At 39.1% G+C, this 16713-nt stretch overlaps 1 protein-coding gene across 5 annotated transcripts in view; it reads right to left on the bottom strand.

Annotated features, from left to right (window-relative positions):
* Positions 1–16713, bottom strand: part of NAA16 (N-alpha-acetyltransferase 16, NatA auxiliary subunit) — a 71239-nt gene that overhangs the window by 52935 nt on the left and 1591 nt on the right. For 4 of the 5 annotated variants that reach the window (XM_087755961.1, XM_087755960.1, XM_087755959.1 and 1 more), the window contains exons 2-3: positions 5198–5282; positions 2832–2936 (exon numbers count right to left, since the gene is read on the bottom strand). In XM_087755961.1, the coding sequence (XP_087612087.1) occupies positions 2832–2936; positions 5198–5282 (190 nt within the window). Of the gene's footprint in view, positions 1–2831; positions 2937–3959; positions 4217–5197; positions 5283–16713 lie in introns of those variants that run through there. The other variant, XM_087755958.1, reaches the window with a different exon arrangement.

Genomic DNA, 16713 nt, shown 5'->3' with positions numbered 1-16713 from the left:
TGCTGCCATGATGATTTAAGACTAAACAGGAAAGGGGGACGAAACGATTTTGGATACAGTTACAGCAGTTGTTCTAATACTGCTGCTTCTTTCTATAAAGCCTGCCTTGCCTATTTGAGTTCAAGTATTCAGGACATGGATCGAAGTTAAATGTGGCATCTTCGTGTACCTGCCTCAGAACTACTGATATTTTAGTTTCTCGCCTAGAGCAAGACAATTCAGTCCAAAAGAATTTATGTGCACTTTAACAGTGTTCTTAGACCAAGATGATGCTTTGAGTAACTTATCAGGCATCATTACCATTTCTGGATTCAACTGGTAAACTGGCTTAATCTTTCATAAATCATATTCCTCACCAAGCAATCAAGTAAAGAAAAGCATAAACCCTTTCAGAAATAACTGTATACAGTAGTCAAGACTAAGCATAAGAAATATTAACAGCTGATACAAGCCAATAAAGCATAGTGACACCAATTTATTACAGTAGACAGCTCTGAGCAGTCTGGCATGTGTTTTTACAGCATCCTGAGTATAACACGCCATTACCTAAAACATTTATTCTTGAAATAAGTGTAGATCTCCAACTAGATCATTACTCAAGTTATATCCAAAAATGGGTCAGAATTCATTTGTAGTTTGACCAGAAAATTTCTGGATTTCTAAACAGTTTTAGAACAGACATTTTCCCCCAAACCTCAATATGTGGAACCGTAGAAGAATTGAAGTCTTCTACTCCTCCTTAAACATATCAGAACACTGAAGTGACCAGCTGTATTTTAAACACCCTCTACCACGTGCTTTCTGTGTGTACCAGGTGCACAGATGACAAAATACACCAAAAGCACCTTCAAATGTTACCACAAGAAAATAAGCACACACAGATGTATTGCACCTCCTCGAAACCAGCTACTGGAACAAGGTGACTTTAGTGGCTACCCCCTGGCTCTCCCTTTAAACCAAATGACAGACATTAAGCTCCCACAAAACAGGAAATGAAAGCATTATTTTAGAAAACCTCCCAAGCTCTGCTTAACTAGCACTGAGGATCAACAGGCCTTCAAACTTTCATCAGAACTTCATGGCTAGTCACAAGCCTTTGCAAAGGATGCAGAAGGAACCTTTATTAAAGAGCTCAGCCTCAGATCTCAGTTTCTCAGGGGCTAGAAAATATATTCTCCTAGTCTTGACTCTCCCCATGTACTGGAGCCCCACCATCAGGAAAGATTCAGATATTTGGGGAGTGGCATTATGAGAGCACATCAGGTGCTCTTAGAAGTGTGGTAACAGCGAAAGAGGTCTGCTAGTTCTTTAGAATTTACCAAGAGATGACAACTGAAAGTACTGTGACAAACCTGATGCTCAGTCTGGAATTAATTCACTATCAGGTAGCTTGTGCTCACTAGAGAAATAGTACTGCATAGACAGATTACTCCAGGGGATTCTCTGTAGAGCTGTAACAATACACTTGAACGTAAAAAGTTGGAACTTCTTGCTTTATCAGAGCTAGTTCTATGGATGCAGTTTAAAAAAAAAAAAAAAACAAGAACGAACATTTGCGCCTAACAGGATTCAGTTGAGTTTACACTTTCTCTGAATTCAGAAAACAAAAATCCTTGTAGTCGTCTTAAGGTAAGTTTAACAAGTCAGTAATACACTGATAAAAATCCACTAAAACACATAACCAAAAAAAAACCCAACTTTTTTTTTTTTTTTTAAACTTGTCCAGGAAGAGGGTCCCTTTGACCACCCCACCCCACCAAATTAGATCTGAAAAAGCACAGGTCCCTCCAGCATTTGTAGGGAAGTCTTCTAGACAGTTTTAGGAGTCAGCATGAATTGCAGACAAGAATTAATGATGCTGATAAATCCCACTATGGAATTTTTTTTAGTAATTGGAATCCCCCAAAACTCTCCACTAACTCGCCCAGATCCTTTTGCTCCCTGATTTAAGGTGTGAGACTTCCTATACATAGATTAAAGTTGCTTTGGTATTCCTTAGCAGATACGAAAGTACAAATTGTCTTTGATTGTTCTATGGCATACCTCTAGTAACTGATAAACCTCCATACCCTTACAGGTTTTTCCCAACCTCTAGCTCCCTGGATGTTTAATACAGGAACGGCGTCAACAGCCATCCCTTTGTCTTAACTACATGGCCATCATAGAGTGTTTCCTGTGATAAAGGAAGATTTTTTTTTTTAAATGTTGAAAACAAATATTTAATGGGAAATTTGCCCCTTAACATGCAACTGAAATGCATACAGAACAAGTAAGGCATTCTGTGCAAATCTGAAGTAGCCTCCTACCCGTGGCTTAAACAGAAGACAGCTACTCCCAAAGCTCTTCGGTAGCTGTTAAGTATTTCGCAGGTATGAACTTCTGGAACACAAGCTTAGAACAGAGTAGTAGTCATCAAGCCAGCAGACCTAAACCATTACCTGAAATTTAGTGGCAAAATAGATTGTTTCAGAGCACCTCTAGATTGGACTTCTAAAGTTTTCTTCTCTCGTAAAAAGGTATAAGAAAAGACCAAATTTTACAAGCCACACCTGTTCTTTACAGAAAGTAAACACCATAGATGATCTTTTCCTAAGAGATAAATGTAAAGGGCATTTTTCTTAAAGATTCTGCAAAATTGTAGCCAGGAAAATAAAACCTTATTTGAAGTATTTGATTACCAATTAATATTCACTGTACATACCTTATTTTAGACTGTTTTATACAGACCACATTACATACTTCAGAAGTACGTACTGATGTAGCCAAAAAAATGATACATGCAGATGTATAACTCATAGCAAAAAGATCAGGTTTTGTATTAAAAAGGATACAGACATGACTCTTTACATCATTACGAAGTCCTTTACGAACAAATTCATATGCTTCTTCCTTCTTCCCTAAGCAGTTCAAGGTCAGTCCTTTCATCGCAAGCGTCTCTGTAAGAAATATCATATACTTATGTTTCTGACTTCCCATATGCCAGTTTCACAGTGCAGATATCCTTTGAAGTTATTATACAGTGAAGTTCCCCATTAAATTATCAATTTAGATCAGGATAGCAGCCTAGCACAGCTGAAGACTGTTATATGGAAGCACGTCCTTTCCTGAAATTGGCCTTAAAAAGATCACTGCAGAGCATCGTACAGATGTGATGAACACAGACAACACAAACTTTATTAATTAAAAAAATACATTTTAACTGGCTTTAAGGGAGTTAACAATAAGCTAAAGCAATTTTAGAGAGCTTCTCAATGTGTGTTAAAGTTCCAGGTAGGCAGAGGAAGAAAAAATTCATCAGGTTGTGTCATACCATAAAACACAGACCTCTATCACAGCCAGCTCCACTATTACAGGTTGCTTACAAAGCATTAGTTAAGAGGAGCATCTTTCCTGCTACGGTATTTTGGGGGTAAAAGACCTTCTCAAAGTAGTAGCATTTTAATCAACGTTCTGAGAGGCACAAGATTCCAAATAATACATTGGTATGACTATTGCTCCCTCTCTTCCCCCATTCTTCAAGTGGGAAACAAGTTGTATGTAATGCATGCACTATGCCTGAAACATGTTCCAGATTCATATTTCAGGGTTTTTTTGCTAAAAAGAGAAACCACTTAGTTTTGGCCCCTGCCAGAAGATTAGTCACATTTTCATTATAGTACTCTGGTTTTCCTCCAATTGCAACCTTTTCCCCAGTATTAATGGCAATGGCCCATCATCTCAAGGTCAGCCATTACAGCAGTTTCAAGTTTCATTGATAGATCTGTTTAACACAGTTTTCTGTAAAAGTACACCTAAAGCGAATGATGACCCGAAATGAGCCAGGGCTTTTGTTTTGTTTTTAAATTGTCCTACATCCACACTGTAAGAGCAGAGAAAGCTAGAATGATACCTTCCCAGTAATATCAGGAAGCTTGAAAAAGAAAATCCCCACTGTGGGAAGGAGGGCAAGCTACTCCTACCTTCCCACACCAGGGAGATAACTGTCCAGCCACAGCAATCCATCTGTTTGCCACCTTCTCACTAAATTTTTCAAATTCCTTGTCTCTGAAGCTAACTGTGACAACAGTGCAGCTTCCCATCAGATCATTTCATTGGCTTAGTTCTGCTTCAGCTGTTCGTTCCAGGCTTTGCTCCCAAGCTTCAAAGCCATTAGTGGCTCAGAGCCCAAGTAGTATGTGGCCTGCCAAGGCAGCTAGTTGTCCTGGAAAAGTTTAAGAGGCAGCAAGAGCAGAAAAGACAGAGATGTATACTGAGATGTTATAAAAACACAAGAGCCAGTAGAGACAAATGCATTAGGTCAGAGCTGGACAAGCCACTCTAGCTTTGAAGCAACAAGAAAACTGTACTTTTATCTCTAGGGAAGTAATGAAAACAACGAAGAAACAGCAGACAGTGCTGGAAGCATGAAAAGGATTAGTCAAACATTTTGCCAAGGTCTGACAATGTCAAATAGAAAAATAATTTTACTGACACGGTACGTGCACACTCCGTGTTCGGCTGCTTCAACAGCAGACGAACAAGAAAAATTCACTGTATCAGAAGGAAAGATTGGCTGAACCACGCAACAGAAACCCTGTAATACAATAAGACTAGAGTATCTTACTGAGGATTAAGTTCTGACATGTAAATAGAAGCAACATTTTGCTGTCCCATTTCCTGCAATATTTATCAGAACAGGACCTCCAGATTCTGTCTTTAGCTTCAAGTCTTAGCAGTAACAGTATTACACTTAACTTTGCTCCTTATAAGTAGCAATTTGGTATGCAGTACAGAAAATTTAAGAGTATTAACTTGACAAAAAAAAAAAAGCAAGATTTTGAATTCATTGGGAGAATACCTTCATGTAACATTCAAAAACAGGCTGGGCTTGCTGTTAAGCAGGAATGTAAGAAAAACCCCACACTAGCACTCTGACCCAGAAACCTAGAAAGGCAACTTACTTGGAAGCTTCACTGTAGTGTGCTTCCACCATGTATTTTGATCTTCATCATCCCACCGCACAGGAGTGTTTGACTGAGCTAGGGTGAAAACTTGGTCTAAATGCACAAAGACTGAAAATCCAGAATAATTATTCAGTCAGAAGGACAGAACTATACTCCACAACAGGCTCCTTTCTTTCCCAATAGTATGGAATAGATTGATTATACATTTAAGTTCATGACAGGAGAAAAAAAAGATCTTTTGAGTCTGCAGTTACCTCCATGTTCAGCAAATTTCGGGTTAGAGAGGATCATCTTGCAGAACTTGAGTCCATTTTTGTATTGTTTTTGTTCATAACATTTCTGAAAAAAAGATGGAATACAATCACTGAAATGCATTTAAAAACAGAGTACCGTAACATACTATTAGAAATGCAGTAGTTCTTTCAGTAAGGTATGGCAAATCAGATCACTAACAAGCTCTAGCTGAATATGACTATTCATATTACATTACCATTTTTCAGCATTCAGAACAGTATCTGCTTTCATTTACATGCAGCCAATGCTCTACCTCATGGCCTCCTTTTTTATAAAAGTTACTAGTTCTTTTTCAACAGAAATAGGAAAGGCAAGTAGGAATATTTACTTTGATTCAGAAGTTCTTAAAACAGATAGCCAAGTTAGAAATCTTAACAGAACTTTTGAGAATTTCCCTCGCCTAGCGACCTCCTAGAGTAAGAAATCTCAGACAGAAGACTTTGCTTGTTGCCCATGTAGACTTTTGGGAGGAAGAGAGAAACCATGAAGTAGGACAGACCTATTGTAACCTCAAAAATCTATATATAGATATCCGGGGAGGGAGAATTTACCTGGGTATTTGGGGGAAAAAAAAAAAAAAAAAAAAAATCTCATTTCCAGCTGGAATAGTACAGCTAAGGGCTACTTTTAGATTTATTTAGGGTACCATTTACCTAACCATGAGGTAAACTGGCAAAACAATGCAGTTTAACTGTGGGAACACAAGGGAAAAAAAACCCCCCGCATGTGAACCTGGGTCCCTTTTCTTCTTTTGAAAGATATTACCTGATGTTAGTAAGTTAGTAAGGTCTCAGTAATGGTTACAGATCACTACAATTGATCACTTTAAAACAAGTTTACTTAAGCCAGTTAAAGACATCCTTGTATCAGCAAGCATGAAAATGATTTAAGGTCATTTAAGCTTAACTTGAAGGAAAAAAAAAACCAACCAGGCTTAGCTTGGCACCATTTTTGGTTAATAAAGGTGTATTGTCCTGCTGTAAATTAGTCAGCTATTCTCAGGAGAAATTGTCATTTCAGTTATATGCTTGAGCACTTTAACCGTCTCTCACACATCACTCCCACTCCACCAATCTTCCAGGACAGAGGTAAAAATCTATGTTAAATTAATGCAGAGTGTAGTAACTCCTTTGCAGTCATAATACATCACCGCATCACTTCCCAGGGTACAAGCAATACAGAAACATGCCTATGCTCACTTTTGGGTAATTGGTTAAGGTGCCAAAACAAGGATCCTCCTCCAGCCTGTGGGAAAGGGCTTAACTGCAGTTAGTTTTTAAGTCTTTGTTCCTTGAAACTCAAGACACTTGCAGTTAACCATGATTAACTGGAAACTAAATCACAGAATAATTTAGGTCAGCAGGAACCTTTGGAGGCCACCTAAATCACCCCTCGAAACAAAGGAGAGCTAACCTTGATATTGGATCAGGTTGCTCTGCCTGGCTGACTTCTAGCAGGATGGCCAGGGAGTTCCCATCAGAGGCAAATAGTTATACTATGGTAATTAACATTTAAACAACAGCAATAAAAAAAAGCCTTGAGAATTTTAAACTGAGAACTAGTTTCCACATCTTTATCTGAAGTGACCCAGGTTGCAGCAAAACTTGCTAGGGAAAAAAACAGATGAATGAGAAATTTGACCTTTCTTAAATACAGGATGCTTAGTGTCATTTTTAAGGAATCATAAAAAAATACCAACAATGCTTTAAGTATGCTCTCTAAATTTACTCAGGTATGCCTGAAAAAGTAATAGAATAGTAGAATCATAGATGAATGTTCACAACTCTTGCAATGTTAAGTGAAACTCCAAATATACAGCAATGCTTAACCACAGAACAGAAGCTATTTGAGTCAAGTGTGCACTTAAAATAGATTAACTACTTGAGGAAATCGCATCTATTATCCTTGTTCTGACATTTTTATCCTATGGAGTTCAGTCTCAGGTCTAGAATAAGAACTGAACTTAGATAATTATAGACAAATTTGAGATTTTTGGAGGACAAACAAGATCACATTTTCCAAAGGCCAATAGTTGGATAGAAGAGAGAAGTTAATGGTCTGCAACAAGAGAGAAGCACGAGTTCAACATTCACAGTTGTCTGGCCTGCTGATAGACAACCAGTATACTTGTACTTGTCAATAAACAGGTCAGCTCGAAACCAGACACAAACCACAGCATTTCTTGCCCAGCTGCTAGTTACTAGGCAAAAGAGGGGCTGACCACAGAAATATAATGAATCAGTACAAAAATGTAACTTTATGCAATTCCACTGCTTATGCGACAAGCCTTGCTGGTTAGTCAAAAGGTGACTTCCCAGCCCCGCTCCCTCCAAATACATAATTACAAATGGACATGTGTGTATGTAAGTTATGTATTTATACCAATACATTGGCTTAAACATACGCCAATATAAGAGAAAAGGACTTTGCTCAGCAATACAAATTATTTGTTTCTCATTAACAGATACAGATACACCGAAAGGCTTACAGTTACATGGACAAGCCCAGGGCTTTAAAGCATCCAAACTTCGTGAACAGCGTGCTTTTAAACTTCTGTCTATCCAAGAGCTGTGAATGAGCATACCATGCTCCACCTGTACCTTATTTACAAGAGACCAGAGTCTGATGCCATACAATACCATCTCATTTTGTAGTACAGATGGGAATTTCATAGTTGAGAAACCCGATGTCTCCACATGTATTCTCAAGTTTTGTACTAATCAGGACAAATATAGCTGAAATGCATTCATTAGTATCTGTCCCACTGCATTAAGTCTTTAGTATATTAAAAGCTCAAGCTAATATGCCAGGGTTTTTTTTTTTTTCTTTAACAGCCTTATCTGTTGTGCTTAATGTGAGGCTCCCCATCACCCCTTCATGGCAGTAATTTCCTGCTAAAACTAAAGCCAAATCACGAATGTTTACACTCTTGAAACCTCAAAGGGAGATTTTGGCAAGGCCAGACCGTTATCCAGAACTTCTGCTACCAGATGTTCCTGGAAGGATGTTACCCCTCTGGCAAACATCTCATCCTGGTTTATTGCCTTTTTCAACACGAACTCAAGAGATGTAATCTACTTGTAGACTTTGCCATACGACTAAGCTAGACATCATTTTATGTGCTTACAGGCAAGTATCAGGTGCCTCTACACAGAGGTCAAATAGGCACAGCATCTAGGAAGTAACTATAACTGTAAAGGTAAAAAATACTAGTAACAAGGATACAACAATGAAAAGAGGAAACTTTAATCCTGTGTTACAGTGCTTTGCTGCTTCTATTTAAGGAACTACCATTCACAAATTCTAACGTATTTTTTGTATCACGCCATCTTTTTTGAAGACGTAAAAACCCTTCCACCATTTGAAAAGACAAAAAACCCTTCCACTACTAAATGTCAGACTCAGGGATCCGAATGGCTTGCAAACATTACTTATAAAACAGGACTTCATGTATCACTACTCAATTGCATATGCTATTTACATGTAAATTATGTTTAACTATTTGCAACATCAGGTTAGTAAAGGGATGCTTTTGCAGACTATACCTCCCTAGACAAAGCATTTGCCACTTAAAAAAAGGTCTTGTATTGAGACAACAACTATGTTTTTCACATACTGAAGATTGAGTTTAATACACAGATCGGCAATTTTATGGCTGAAGAACATCTCATCATGGCCCACAAACATTAACACTCACTTCTGAGAAGCCATTTAACAAAAAAAATCTCAAAGAGAGACTGACTGCAGTTGCAGCAACCAATTCCCTTTCTCACTCTGTGTCCCTAGTGCCTCTGAATGTACGGAAGTGACACGGTATTACTTCATAAACCACTTTCATGTGAAGGCTGAATAAAATGTAGTATCACATTCAAAGAACGAGGACAGGTATCATATCAAACCAAAGAGCGGCGTTAAGCATAGCAACCAGGCTTTCTTGATCAACTGCAATGTTTTAATAGTTTTAAGTTGTTTAAGATGGTCTGTGACTGTAACACAGCTGCAGCGAAGACGTTCAATCCAAACGAGACACACTGACCAGTCTCATGGTGAGCACATGTATGTTGTGAATTCTGGGGTTGTCCTATCCAGGGACAAGAGTTGGACTTGATGATGCTTGTGGGTCCCTTCCAGCGCAGGACATTTATGATTCTATGTGTAAAGGGGGCTTATAAGATGGGGACAGACTTTTAATAGGGCCTGTTGCAATAGGACAGAGGGTAATGGTTTTAAACTAAAAGAGGGTAGATTCAGACTAGATATAAGGAAGACATTTTTTATGAGGAGGGTGGTGAAGCACAAGAACAGGTTGCCCAGAGAGGTGGCGGATGCCCCATCCTTGGAAACATTCAAGGTCAGGTTGGACGCGGCTCTGAGCAACCTGATCCAGTTGAAGATGTCCCTGCTCATTGCAGGGGGGAGGGACTAGATGGCCTTTAAAGGTCCCTTCCAACCCAAACTATTGGATGGGGCTTTGAGCAACCTGGTCTAGTGGAAGGTGTCCCTGCCCATGGCAGGGGGGTTAGAAACAGATAATCTTTAAGGTCCCTTCCAACCCAAAGCATTCTATGATTCTACGTGCAATTTTCTTTAATAACAATACTAAATTTGGAAGTTGGTTTTGCTGTCTCTTGACAAGAGCTTGTCAAGCACTAAATCCAAACCCCTGCCAACAATTTAACACTGTTCTCAGATCCTACCTGTGCAACCCATGTTCTATTAATACAGGTCTGCACATCAACAGGCTGCCTTGCCAGAAACATGCTGGACCATCAGAACCGCCAATAAGAAAAATAAGCATTTCAACTGATTTAACTATTTCTAAGTAGCTGAATAAAAACAGCTTCAAGCTTTATTAGAAGAACATGATTTGTTTAAGTTTATTGGTCTTCCCTGCTACTGTACTTCCATATAATCCTGCTTGCGGACCTCTCAGTACTCAAGAGTTTCAACATTCGTCTTGTCAGGTAGCGTCTTCTCTCTTGTTGCCAAGATTTTGGTGCAACACCAAGGACTGGGGTTTTTGGCAACACCTAGGATTCATTTAAACAAAATTTTCATCTTATGTTCTCAATGCTTACATCTTCAATTTCTTAAACTGTGTGTCTGCCATGTAACACTGATGGGGGGGCCGGGTAAGGAAGGAACCCAAGAGCTCAATGTGGAACATCAGAGCCTAGAGAAAGGGACAAGGCTTGCACATCAAGCCCTATGGAAAGAATGCTGGAAGTCAGTTGTGCTGGAAATCTCTCCATGCCGCAATGCTGATCAAGTGCGGTAATAAAAACCCCTCCAAGTTATCACTGACTGCAATTCTGATCAGCAACTTTTCCTGGGAGCTATCTGACAAGTATTTGGGGGCTGTTCAAGTTATTAATATGCATTTCTGACCAAAACGAGGCACAATCAATACAGGAACATCAGCAGACTGTCAGTATTCTTCGTAATTGGCATTTAACACTTGGACCTTTTAAAAAGCCTTTTGTGTTTTATTGCACATCTATAAAACAACGTCATCTGTACCTAAGACAATCTATGTTTCTCGAAGCAGTTGATGAAAATCTAAGTACCTGAATCACATTTTTAGGCAGAACTCGGTATATACTGTTCCTGTGCTAACAAATAATAACTACTAAATTATCCACCAGTTTGATAGCAAGGTCTGACACCACCTTGTTTGAATGATATATGATTAAGTTCTGAAAGAGTTCAGAATCTGCGTTGGAAATGCTCCTTGTATCATGAAATATTTGGATACTTTGCAATACTGATACAGGAAAAGAAAGCATCATCATACTATTAAATTTCAGAGACAGACTAGGGACCTCTGCACGAGGTTCCCCAAACAAGCAACCCTCTCTCCACACTGATTTCAGTACACTGATGTTTGAGAGAATGGAAAAAAAGTATCAGCTGGAAGGGGCTTCAGCTCATAGAGGCCAAGGAAAAAGTTCATTACTGCTTTCCAACTCTCACAGTATCTTAGATTTCTAGTCCCAGGACAACCCTTCCAGAATATCAACATGTTCTTCTACCCTTTCCCCCAAGCTCTACTGGTATTTATATATGCATATAAAAACTACCCACCTTCTGCTGGTAAGAGTGGTTAACGTCATTGGCTGAAATAAAAAGAGCTTCGAAGACAACCTAGGTCCAGCCTTGCTTGCTTCAATTGTCAAAACGGACAGGCCACATAGCCCTTCCCCAGACGTGGCAATGCAGAAGAATGCTGAGTCAGACCGCAGATGGTGGTCAAAGTAGTAATGTCACAGTAATAGCTAACCTTTCACTATCATGACTCTCTGTATAAACCAGCATTTTTTTCCTTTAACCAGCTTTTTCCAGTTATTTAAATTCAAATCTGCAGAATACACAAAACACATTCCCACCTGCATTCTGTACAATAACAGTTGTAATCCCTGCTATTTGTATTCTGTACTATTGGCAGAATAAAACTGATACTGTATTTCTTATCAGAAAGAACATGTGTGATAACAAATGTTGAAACAACATTCTCTTGTCAGAGACATCTTTAACAGCCCTATAAACTATGCCTCTTTTAAAGGAGGAGGCTTGTTATTAAAAAGCTTGCCTTAAATTAAGACCTAGTCTTATTCTGCGCTGTACACACACACTCAATACAGCCTGAATCCCTAGAACATCCTTTGCTTTGAAGCAAACAAGAGCTCTTGCTTGCAAGTACTTAGCATCTGTAACTTCCTCTCTATTTGAGTTAGTAGAGTTCTCTACCATCTATGAACATGTGTATGCCTCTGCAAAGCAGAAACCATAACAGAAACACTAGAAATTAGATAAGTCATAGCCCCATCATACATTTTCAACTGGTTTTTAAACTACATTTTGTGTAGAAGTACTGAAGAGACCAATCTGCCACATCTCCTGGGATGAGACTGCAGTTCGCCTAGCAAGAACTCAGACTGAGCAGGTGCCCTACAAGCCAGGGGAACTGCATCTGTGAGCAGTTAAGCAAATGGAACTATCAACATCAGCACTGTTTTGTGAGACCTGATACACACACACATAAATCTCAGCCTTTAAAAAAGTTATGTTTTTATTTAGACATCTTAAAGCAAGTTCAAGGCAATTACCGATGCAAGCCTTAAACACCAACTTCATCTCGACACTCTTTTATAGATTTCACAGTGATTCAGACAAAAAAAGTTGCATGAATCATAACAGATCAGGCCAGAAAGATCAGACCCACCTGGTATGGGCCACTAGAGGCAAGACACAAGTGTTAGATGCGTAGGGAGATGCATAGGGAGAGGCTTGCATAACAAGCATTATTACAGTTTGCACCAGAATGTTCTCAGCTTGTGCCTCACCAATCCTGTGAGCCAAAAAGTATATCTTCACACACACAAAAAAAGTAAAGGGCTTCTCCCTGCCTGCCCCGAAGTGCCTAAAATTTTTCATAGCTACTACATCTTGCAGCAAAGGGTTCCACAGTATAACTACCTTTTTGTCAAGACCTTTGTTTGGAGCCTGCTACTTCACAGCCACCGTTTCTACCAAAATGAAAACTAGGCATGATAGCTTGAAAACAGGCAAGTCCCTACTTAACTTCTCCAGATTGCTCACAATTTCAGAATCTTCTACTAAGTTCTGTCTCCTTCAAGAAGGTCATTTCATACTTCCATCCTTCTTCTGAGGAGGCTTGGTGGCAGGGGCAGGACCAGGGCAAACAGCAATACACACACCATTGCAAATATAGACTTGCAGTGTACTTAAGCAGTGCCGTAACAGCATTTTTCTTTTCCCAGGATTCACCAGCTTTCAACTACTGTACAAGGAAATTGTTTTAACAGAACCTCAAAAATCCCGAAAAATCTCAAATCTTAGGGGCAATCCAGCTCACAGCCCATACTAGGTCTACATTAAATTGAGATTTCTAAGTCTAACATGCATCTATAAGCAATTTTACTTGCTATGACTCAACTTACTCCAAAAACATGAAGTACTTCTGCATGTTTTCAGGTGGCCTTCACTTCTTGTGCCATGAGTAGCTTTGTACAATTGAACTTTTCTTGCTATTCATTGCTTGTTCTGTTCAATACAACCATAGGCAATTAAGAAAAAAGTTCTAGCACAAAACACAGTAGGACTTAACTCTGAAAAGTTATCATTTATTCATACAGGAATGTTCCTTAAAAAAAAAGTCCAGAGTGAATAAATAACCAGCACCATTCCATGGAAGCCTGCTTTATAAGCCTTTCACGATGACATTTACAAACTCCTTTGGAAAAATTAAAACAGGAATATTTATTTGGGATAAAGTCTTCTCCAAATCAGACTCCCTCAAATCACTGACAAATGCGAAGCATGATTTTCCCTTACTGAGTCTTACTGACTCTTCCCATTAATCTATTCTCCACAATTCTGTCACTTTAGTAGCCTGCAGCTGGCCAGGCATCCTCACCACCTCTTTTGAAAGTCAGTGTCAAGGAAACAGCCTACACTCTTCCTATGCTGCCCCTCCTTAGCAGCACAAGTAACAACCACACCACAAATACAGTCTTATGAGCTACACCAGAAGATTCTTTACTGACAGGTCCATACTCCTATCTTCAAAGGAAAGGATCTTTAACAGACTTGAAACATCCTCTACTCCAGTAGTAGAGTACAATGGTTACCTCAGCTATGTTATTAATTTCATGTGGGAGGCATTAATTAGCATAGCATCATACCTTCCCTAATTACTGAGTTTAATAGTTTTGTAACTCCCCTATATCATTACCAGGGGACTATTTGCATGCTTAGAATCCATTGTTATTTCGTTAAATAAAATGAAAAAACTTTTAGAATGTGTTGAATAAGAATTAATTTAATTAACTCCTAAAAACACTTGCATATTGATCTTTTATCAAAGAAGAAATCTCTCAAGATTACGTTAGAAGTCAGGGTACAAGAAGGACACTACAGAAAAGCTGAGCAACTCCTCAGAGATAGGGCACTTTAGGTAACTTCTAAGACTTCCTCACCCAAAAAAAGTGGAAGATAGATGCCTGAATGAACTAAGCAGTGACAAGTCACTACTACAAAGGGATATACTTGCAGAATTTTTGTGTTTGATTACTCTTAGTCAAACAAGAGTAAACAGCTAAACTGGTCTCAGTGAGAGTAATGCCTTGTATCTGAAGAGGTACTAGGACTTGCTCCCGCATAACAGGATGAAATACTCACAGGCTAGCCCTTCCTCAAGGGAAACACATTTGCAATTAAAGCAGCAAACCTTGTTTTATGCAACAACAAGATGTGGAATTCACCAAGAAATCAAAGGATTAATTACTTACAGGCACGATACCATCCATACTTATATTAGGCATGAAACAAACATCAGACAATACCTTACACTGTGTAATACTGGGCAGACACCAATGGTTTTTACAAGACACTAAGCATTTCTTTAAAACAAAAACAATTTGGCAAGTAAGCTGTGAAAGTATGACAACAACCCCATGGCTTTCCTCTAAAGCACTCATAAGGACTACTACCATGCCCTGTCCACACAAAGCTGATTTGATTCTGTAAAGCCAAAGCTTAAAACTAATTTTAAGATGAGACATAGTTTATAACCTGGGTCCTCAGGTGGAAGAGAGGTGGGGTGATGGAAATCAAAGCTGCTTAAACTGAAACACACTCTGAAGGCAAGCTTACAACTCTGTTTTAAATACAGAAAATAAAAGATCTGCCTAAGCTTACTAGAAGTAGACACCAAGTGCACATTACCAGACCTCAGTGTTAACACAAAATATTTTTAAGTTACCACATGTACATGTTTATTTTAGATAGCATCTACCCAATTCACTTAAAAAGTCACATGAGCTGAAGACTGATTTTAAGTGGCAAGAAACACACCAGCACTCCTGTATTAATTCTTCTTTATGGATGCCTTTCTCTCTTTCCATAAAGGGAGAGCCAGGAAGCTTTCAAACACTTCCTCCATGCCTTCTGCGAGACTGAGAAGTGAAAGAGGAGAGCTTCAAGCTTCTCAGCCCCTCCCTCCTAAGCAACACCACATCTGTAAGCAGCATCAGAGCCTCCAGGGGAAGAGCACTGGTCTGAGAAAAAGCCCCTATAGAAGAGTAAGTAAGGCTTAAGACAAAACAGACCTGGAAGTCAGGACAGCGAGACAAATGAGCTCTAGCACTACCTTACAGTAGTACTGAGAGACTAGGACTATTTCCTATGCCGCAATTGCTCTTAGTTCCCTAATCACATCACAGATAGTTTTAAGTCAGCTTGTTCAAGTACTGCCAAGCATGCAGGCACATAAATTGATGTGGCTTAAAGACTTATTTACTCAGCTTCTTGATCAGACTTCACAGCTTACACTGAACTCCACGAGGCCACACTAGTTTGGGCAGCTCAGTAAGCTTGGTTTGCTCTCATGGAGGCATCTTGTTTAGACTGCTGATAACCTGTCTCACATGTTACATATGCACACCAAGTCATGACTCCTAAGTAATTCTCATGATCTCCGAGTGAGTTTCCCATTTCATAACTGCTAATTCTCCACAGAGTGTTCGTAAAAATACTTAGTCTTAATATACGAGTACAGTTTCCTTGCATCTGTTCCAAACGATTAAATCACTACATGCTTGTAAGGTCTTATTATACAGCCTCCCACATAATCCCGCCCCCCCCCCCCCCCCTTTTTAAAATGCCCATAGCATCCCTAGTCATTTCAAGTACTCTGGCAGTGCCAAAGCAGGCAAAAGCTGCTTCAAATAAAGAGCCTTTAGCACTACGAGCTATACTACTTACCAAAATACGCTGAAACATATCAAGCAACCACAGGGTTCAATCTGTACTATATAGACATTAGTATTCCAGAAAGAGAGTGCACCATGAAAAAGTAAAAGCTAGCTAGAAAAAGTAATAAGAAATTAAGTTTCAAGCAGTAACAATACATGAAGTGACAAGCCAAGTACGAGTTTGTGATTAACACTTTGGGAACTGTGACTAGCCACTACACAGCACCAGTTAAGTCTTCTGAAGGCTTCAAAAAGCAAGTAAATTTCCATATCAGCTTCACTGAAGTTTATGCATCTCTTTTCCTTGCCTAGGCACTTATGTTTTGTCCACTGTTTAATAAAAAAAAAAAAAGAACAGGTTGTCTAAAACATGATCTCCAAAAAAGTTCTATATTTCAGTTGAAAAAACTTCAAATGTGACTGCTACTGTGAACTTGTTTGCTACTAGTAAGAATAATCACTTAACTGTTCTAATATTAGTCATTTATTTTTAGCAGAGAGAAAGAGGAGTGCTAGAATGACTTACTAAGATGCATACCATAAGCATGCAGTAAGCAACAAATCACCATTCAGAACCATGAACTCTTAAAATCTCCATACTCCCCAAAGCACGTAAAAGAAAACAGCTCTGAAGCACCTGCTGAAGCGCACCAGCTACATATGGAGTACACAGGCTTACACACGCTGTTTGAGCTCAGCTC

The sequence above is a fragment of the Nipponia nippon genome, unplaced genomic scaffold, assembly GCF_047370975.1.
Source record: "Nipponia nippon isolate SJK-2023a ecotype South Korea unplaced genomic scaffold, ASM4737097v1 scaffold_2, whole genome shotgun sequence".
Taxonomy (NCBI): domain Eukaryota; kingdom Metazoa; phylum Chordata; class Aves; order Pelecaniformes; family Threskiornithidae; genus Nipponia; species Nipponia nippon.
This window is presented reverse-complemented; position numbering and strand designations above follow the sequence as displayed.